The sequence below is a fragment of the Neopelma chrysocephalum genome, unplaced genomic scaffold (assembly GCF_003984885.1).
Source record: "Neopelma chrysocephalum unplaced genomic scaffold, ASM398488v2 Primary Assembly neopelma1_225, whole genome shotgun sequence".
NCBI lineage: Eukaryota > Metazoa > Chordata > Aves > Passeriformes > Pipridae > Neopelma > Neopelma chrysocephalum.
The window spans coordinates 171,112-179,166 of NW_020897887.1; the positions used below are offsets into that span (position 1 = coordinate 171,112).

Sequence of the window (8,055 nt, forward strand, 5' to 3'; positions counted from 1 at the left end):
CCAACCCTGGTCCCCGGTGCCATTCCATGAATCCCATTCCATGCCACTCACCCCGGACTGGAAGGGTGGTTTCTGCCCCACGGCCGGGCTCAGGGGGGTGATGGGGGCTGGCTGGTGGTACACGGTCACCGTGGCCCCGTTGAACGTGGGGCTGGAGCCCGTGGCCGCCTTCACCACCCCGTTGGTGATGATCTCCTTGATTCTGTTCACAGCTCCTAAGGAACACAAAAGGAAATTCATTCCTGGTTTCCAGCTCAACCCAACTGGGACACAACTGGGTTGTTGTGATAAGGGAACAGGCAGCAGGGGTTTATCTTCCTGATACCGGAGACCTGGTGTGGGATCACCAAGGATGGCACCACCAAGGATGGCACCACCAAGGACGGCCCCAAGCCACCCTGGGGAGCAGCTGGAGCTCTGGAAGGGGATTGAAGTTGGATATTTGGAAAAGGTCCTTCCCTCAGATGGTCAGACACTGAACAGGGCAGTGGGCACGGCCCCAGGGCTGCCAGGGCTCCAGGAGTGGTGGGACAGCACCCTCAGGGCCAGGGGGCACTGCTGGGGGCTGGGCAGGGCCAGGGGCTGCAATCCATGATCCTTGAGCATCCCTTCCAACTCGGGATTGTTTCCATGGAACATCAGGGTTCCCTGGCCATTCCCACCCTGACAAAGTCTGGCCTAACCTTTTAGGACAAACACAAATGTTTTAGGACAAACACCAACGTTTTAGGACAAACGCCAACGTTTTAGGACAAACACTGACGTTTTAGGACCAACACCAACATTTTAGGACTAACACCAACGTTTTAGGTCCTGCAGTTGGAGAGGAACAACCCCAGGCACCGGCACAGGCTGGGGAGCAGCTCTGAAGGGAAGGACCTGGGGGTCTCAAGGAGCTCTCGTGTGTCCTGGGGGGCATCAGGAAAAGAATTCCCAGCAGGTCAGGGAGTGATCCTGCCCCTCTGCCCAGCCCTGGGGAGGCACAGCTGGAGTGTGGGGTCAGTTCTCCTCAGGACAGGAGGGACATGGAGCTCCAGGAGCGGGTCCAGGGGAGGTTGTGAGGATGCTGAAGGCACTGGAGCATCTCTGTGACCAGGGGACACCCAGAGGGGACCTCCCCAGGGCGTGTCAGTGCCTGCAGGGGATGGACCAGGCTCTGCTCGGGGGGTGCCCAAAAACAGGACACAAAACTGAGGCCCAGAAGTTCCAGCTGGACACGAGGAAGAACTTCTTCCCTGGGCAGTGACCCAGCGCTGAACAGGATGCCCAGTGTCCCTCCCTGGAGACATTCCAGAACCACCTGGACACATCCCACGTGCTCTGGGATGGTTCTGAGCAGGGAGGTGGGACCTCCCCAACCTGCCCCATCCCGGGATTCTCAGGGAATTGTTGCCTCCATCTCTCGTGCTCCTGCAGGGAGCTCCTGGTCTGGGGAGAGCTGAGTTGGTGCCGGAGAAGGGGGAGGAACGAGATGATTCCAGACCCACTCGGACACATCCCACGTGCCAGGGGGACGATCCTGCCCTGTGACCCAGTGTGGTCCCTTCTTGTCACTCTGTCCTATTCCAGTGGGATCTGGGTGTGTTATCCATGAGATCACCCACTCCCCCCACCTTCCCTGGGGTCTCTCCAAGGTTTCCTGCGGATGCAGCAGTCGGGACCTCGGGAATTTCTGGGCAGACCTTCCCAGTGTTTAAACACAGTCTGTTATCAACCCTGAGATATTCACAGCACAAACCCACCAAGGCCACTCACAGGGCCCCTTTATCACAAATAAAACAGGAAAAACCAGAATGTTCTGCACTTACTGTCCACCAGCTCCCGCGTCTGCCCCTGCACGTGGAGGTACAAGGGACGGTCCCTGGGGAGGGAATGTCAAATATCCCGTTAAACCCACGGGCAACACACAAAATGGGATCAATTTATGGGTTCAATTGAACTTTACAGCAAGGCTGCCACAAAGATCCCTTCAAATAAGGGAATGCAAGTCCCTGGAGCATCACAGTGCTCAGGAAACACAGAAAAAATATATTTATGTGATGATTTATTGAAGTTATACCACTAGAAACTTGAATTTCTTTGTGCACAGAAGGTGAATGAAGTAAAAGCAGCGAGAAATTTGGATTTGGGAAGCTGCAGTTCCCGGTGGGAAGAAGTTGAGCACAGTGGGATCTGTCTGTGGTGGTTGGTTTGGGTGGAATTTCAAACAATATCAGGCAGGTAGGGAAGAAGTTCTGTGGTCGGGAGCATCAAAATGGCAAATTAGGGATTGTGGTAAATTAGGAATTGTGGCAAATAATGAAAAAAGTTGAATTATGGATGATGGCAAATGATGAATTCTGGAAAAATATGAGTGTTGGTAAATTATGAAAAATGGCAAAATATGACAAATGGAGAAAAAGGAAAAATGCAAAAACAGGAAAAAAGGTAAAAAAATTAATTGTGGCCAAATATGAAAAAATGGTAAAATTATGACTTGTGGAAAATATGAATTGTGGTAAAAGATGAACAATGGCAGGTTATGAATTGTGGGAAATTATGAATTCTGGCAAAATATGAAAAATGGCAAGTTATGAATAGTGGCCAATTATGAATTGTGGCAACACATGAATTATGGCAAATTATGAATTATAGCAAATTACGAAAAAATGGGAAATTATGAATTGTGGTAGAGTATGAAAAGTGGCAAAATATGAAAAATGGCAAGTTATTAATTGTGGCAAAATATGAATTATGGCAAATTATGAATTGTGGCAAATTATGAAAAAAGGCAAATTATGAGTTGTGGCAAAAATATGAATTGAGGCAAAAATATGAGTTATGACAAATTATTATTTGTGGCAAATTATGAGCAAAACTGCTCACGGAGAACAAACCAAACAGGAACCTCAGCAACCCCCCTCCCAAGGAGAGAAAAAGTCAGACCCCCAGAAAAAAGAGCTACAAACCCAGGTCCCACTTTTGCTTTCTCCTCTGCAGTCATGAACCTGCCCCGGGTGGACACGGCGGCTCCGCTCAGGCGACTGATCTGCAACCAGATGGAAACCTCAGTGAGCAATCATTGACAAACACTCACCAAACACCACAGCTCACACTTGATTATTTAATTGTTGATTAAAAAGCCCCAGAAGCCCTTAATGAAGTAGGAGGAGAGCAGCTCTGACCTCCCCAAACCACCTTTTGGGGACCAAACCGAGCGAGTGCCTCTAAAAACACAACGGAACAACGACCGGACGGAACCTGCCGCGGGTTCCTTCGACCTCATGAGTCAAACTCGACCTCTGAGTTCATTTTATGGGTTCAAAAGGTAAAGATGTTATGTAATATCAGCCCCACAAGTGCTGCCAGGGCGCTCCTACCTCGTCCTGGGTCTGGCCCCTGGTCAGCAGGTTCCTGCACGTGAGGGGCACGTCGTTGATCTCCACCTCGGCCACCACCAGGTCATCTTTGCTCTTGCTGGCGGCTGGACCTTTTCCCAGAGCCTGCAGCTTCAACAGACAACATTCCCAGCGGTTGGAAAGCGCCGGGGCGAGGAACAGACCGGCCCCAGGGCTCGGGAGGGTGAAGGTCCTCCTCGTTTGGCCCTTGCCCAACGTCCTCCTCGCTCCCCCTTTCCAGCCTCTGACCCCAAAATCTTCACAAATATTAACAGGAAGAACGTTGTGTCTGCCCAATCTGCCCCTTCACAACCCTGAGCCCAAACAAATACACTTTATCTTCACCACATTTTAACAGAATGATTCATGTTCCTGCTCTGGAAGGGGAGGAACAGAGGTAGAACTGAGCTGGGGAGCTGCTGAACAGCAACCACGGCATCTCCCACCTGAACTGGCAGCTCTGGTAGAAACCTGGGACTAAAGAAACATGAACTTCATGTTTCTGGTTCCTTCTTGTCCCAACTGCCTTTAAACACAGAGAGAATTTAGAATTTCTGCTCAAGATCTGAACTCATCCACACTCCCCCCCTTTTTAAAAACGTAATATTTTGTGCCAGTATCGACATTCTGAGAAATAAAAAGCCAAAGAAGCACAGATTTAGGAGGAGTTGGGGGTTACCACAAAGACCTGGGAGCTTTTTTTCAACGTGTGGAGTGAGTACAGCCTTCTAAAAGCTCTGGAATGGATTTTCGTGGGTTACAAACATCAACCAAGACTCTATTAAAAAAAAAAAAGAGAACCTTCCAGTAACCCCCAACCATTCAGCAAATATCACAGGGAGGCAGAGCACTTAAAAAAGAGCCACAGGGCAGCTGTGGAAGGACTCCAGTGCACTGCACAGACATTAAATTGTACAGACATTAAATTGTACAGACATTAAACTGCTCCACTCCTTCCACTTTTTTATTAAAAAAAAGTACATTTGTTAATCTGCAGCTCCTTCATTTCCACCCCCTCCCAACCTGAAGTGTCACCAGAGTTTAATTACTCTGGGAAATGCCATCACTGAGCACTCCCTACCAACAGCAACATGTGCAATAAAACCATAGGCATATTATATATATATTTTTTCTACTGTATTAAATAATAAAATAATCCCAAATGCAGGTTAATTCCTTGGTTAAGTGGTTCCCTCAGCACGGGGTGTCACCAAAGCTTGGGACAAAAGCAGAGGTGGAAGATTTGAGGCAGCAGCAGCATCTGCCAACTTTTCAAGGTCCCAAAGTGTCAGATTTTACTTCCAGTGCCCAAAAGGGGCTTTAAAAAAAAACGGAGCGAGAGGGACTTTTTATACAGGGCAAGGGGGGACGGTTTTAAACTGCCAGGTGGGATATTGGGAAGGAATTCCTCCCTGTGAGGGTGGGGAGGGGCTGGGATGGAATTCCCAGAGAAGCTGTGGCTGCCCCTGGATCCCTGGAAGTGTCCGAGGCCACCCTGGAGCAACCTGGGCTAGTGGAAGGTGTCCCTGCCCATGGAACTGGATGAGCTTTAAGGCCCTTTTCCAACCCAAATCAGGCTTCTCCATCAGCTCTGCTACCTGGAAAACCCTTCAGGAAAAACACTCTAAGAGCTGGATGATCCTCGCGGGGTCCCTTCCAGCCCAGAACATTCCGTGATCCCGTGGGAAAACTTTATCTCCCCAGAGGCGGCTTCCTAAAGTCTCACAAGGCCTGACCCCACAGCCAAAGAAAAAATTAAAAGTATGTTTCCTGAGTGATTTTGTCGCCCCCAACTCCACCGTTTCCCGACAAACGACGGTCTCCGGAGCCCGCCCATGAGGCCCCCTCGCCCCCCCCACCTTGTCGGCCGTGCTGGGCGCCGGCTTCAGCTTCCCCTTGGCCATCAGCATGGCGTTGATCTTCGCCGCCACGGCCGCGGCCGCATCCAGCGCTCCCGAGGGCGCCGCGGAGCCCTCGGAACCGGCCACGGCGGCGCCGCCATCGCCGCCCCCGCCGGCGAACGGCCGCCCGGGCAGCGGCGCCGTGCCGGGCAGCAGGAAGGTGGGCGCCGGGCCGGGTTGGTCCCACTTGCTGCGGCGCCTGGAAAAAGAGGAGAGGAGGGTGAGGCGGTGTCCCCGCGGCGGCGGCGGGGCCGCCCGAGCCCGCCCGGCCGTGCCTCACCCGCCCGCGGCCCCCGCGTCCCGCTGCGCTCCGCCGCCCGCAGACATGGCCGACATGGCACCCTCAGCGTCACTGCCGCCAGAGCCCGCCCCGCGCCGCCGCTTCCGGCGTCACCAGGGAGACCGCCGGGCACTTCCGGCAGTTGCCATGGAGATGGGTGGGGAGCTTCCGGGGGTTGCCATGGAGATGGGCGGGAACTTCCGGGGGTTGCCATGGAGACCGAGGGGGCCGGGAGGGGTCGGGGAGCGGGAGCGGGGGTCGGGAGATCATGGAATTGTAGGAGCGGGGGATCGGGGGATCATGGAATTGTAGGAGTGGGGGGTCGGGGGATCATGGAATTGTAGGAGCGGGGGATCGGGGGATCATGGAATTTTAGGAGCGGGGGGTCGGGAGATCATGGAATTGTAGGAGCGGGGGGTCGGGGGATCGTGGAATTGTGGAGTCGCGGAGTCACAGAATTGTGGGATCATGGAATCGCAGGGTAATGGCGCAATAGAATCCGGGAATCATAGGATCATGGCATAATAGAACCGTAAAATCCTAGGATCAGGGAATTGTAGGATCGTGGAAACATGGAATCAGAATCATGGAATCACTGGGTCGTGGAAACATGGAGTCAGAATCATGGAATCATAAGGTTGTGGAATTATAGAATTCTGGAATTATAGAATCGTGGAATTATAGAATCATGGAATGATAGGATCATGGAATCATGGAACTATAGGACCATTGAATCATGGAATCACAGAATCATAAAATCATGGAATTACAGGATCATTGAATCAGGAAATCATGGAATTATAGGATCATGGAATCATAGAATCATGGCATCACAGAATCATGGAATCACAGAATTGTGGAACCATAGAATCCTGGAATCATGCAATCACAGAACCATAAAATCATGGAATCATAGGATCATGGAATTATAGAATCATAGAATCATAAAATCATGGAATCACAGAATCATGGAGTCATAGAGTCATGGAACTGTAAAATCATGGAATCACAGAATCATGGAGTCACAGAGTCATGGGATCATAGAATCATGGAATCACAGAATCATGGAATCACAGAATCACAGAACCATGGAATCATGGAATCATGGAATGATGGAGTCAGAGAATCACAGAATCACGGCATCATGGAATCACAGAACCGTGGAACCGTGGAATCTTGGAATCATGGAATCACAGAGTCATGGAATCATAGAACGATGGAATCACAGAATCATGGAATCATGGAATCACACAATCATGGAATCACGGAACACAGAATCACGGAATCACAGAATCGTGGAATCGCAGGTTCGTGGAATCACAGAGTCATGGAATTACAGAATCATGGAAAAATAGAATCACAGAATCATAGAATCGTGGAATGAGAGTCATGGAATCATGGAACCACAGAATCATGGAGTCATGGAATCACACAGTAATGGAATCACAGGATCATGGAATCATAGGATCATGGAATCAGAATCACGGAATCATGGAATCACAAAGCCAGGGAACACTAATTCCTGCGTTTGCTAAAATGTAGAAATATAAAAAGTTTTGATGCTTGGGGTGCTCGGTTTGTGGAATCCCACAAAAGCCAACTCACAAAATAAATAACAATAAATAAACTATCAATAATAAATAAATAATCACTAATAAAGAAATAATAATAAATAATCCATGTCTCTCTCTTGAGTCGTAATTATTGGTTTAAATTTAAAAAAAAATCCAATTTTTTGGGGCAGCAAAGGGGTTGGAATGTTCCTTAAACATCATCTAATCCCAGCTCCCTCTCTGTTATTCCCAGATCTATTATCCATGGATATTTTCCCAAAACTTTTGGGAATCCTTCCCTTCCTTTTGCCCCAGCTGAAGTTTGGGTGGAGGTGCCCGGTGTCCCCTCTTTAACTGCAGCAAATGGTGCTGAGCCTTGGGAATTCCTTTGGTGGGAATGAGATCCCTTCTCGAATTTCTAACAGCTTTAATTAACCTGTTGATTAGTTATTTTAATTACTCAGAGATGCCCTGTTGGGCCTTAAATCACTTTTTTTTAGCAGAAGGTTGTCACGAGCTACTTCTGCGGGAAAAGAGCTTGGGAAAAGCACCAAAACCTGGGAGTTTGGTTAAAAATGAACCTTGGTCTGCTTCGAGGAACGAAGATGAGAGAGAGGAAGGGGTGTGGCTGAACCTGGACATCTGGAACCCGGGATTTGGGAAGGACTTTGGGCAGAAATCAGCAGAGAAAGGAGAAGGCCAACAAAGACTCAACACGTGAAGTCCCTTCTGAGAGAAAAAGATACAAAGAAGACTAAAGATATGAACTAATTTTCAGAAAAGGCCAGTTATCACCAATTAATGGCCAATAGGAGGTGGAATACGAACTAATTAAAGGAATTATGTGATTAAGAACCACTGAACATTAATTTCTTCGTTTGCTGAAAATGTGTAAATAGGTAGAAAAATTATATCTCAAGGTCTGTGTGGGCTGGACCCTGTGA

At 49.3% G+C, this 8,055-nt stretch overlaps 1 protein-coding gene across 3 annotated transcripts in view; it reads right to left on the bottom strand.

The window, feature by feature from the left end:
• Positions 1 to 5,616, bottom strand: part of KHDC4 (KH domain containing 4, pre-mRNA splicing factor) — a 20,352-nt gene extending 14,736 nt beyond the window's left edge. For 2 of the 3 annotated variants that reach the window (XM_027703314.1, XM_027703317.1), the window contains exons 1-6: positions 5,559 to 5,616; positions 5,237 to 5,477; positions 3,360 to 3,488; positions 2,949 to 3,028; positions 1,809 to 1,861; positions 52 to 215 (exon numbers count right to left, since the gene is read on the bottom strand). In XM_027703314.1, the coding sequence (XP_027559115.1) occupies positions 52 to 215; positions 1,809 to 1,861; positions 2,949 to 3,028; positions 3,360 to 3,488; positions 5,237 to 5,477; positions 5,559 to 5,614 (723 nt within the window). In that variant the 5' untranslated portion in view covers positions 5,615 to 5,616. The remainder of the gene's footprint in view (positions 1 to 51; positions 216 to 1,808; positions 1,862 to 2,948; positions 3,029 to 3,359; positions 3,489 to 5,236; positions 5,478 to 5,558) is intronic. The other variant, XM_027703315.1, reaches the window with a different exon arrangement.
• Positions 5,617 to 8,055: the final 2,439 nt, after the last annotated feature.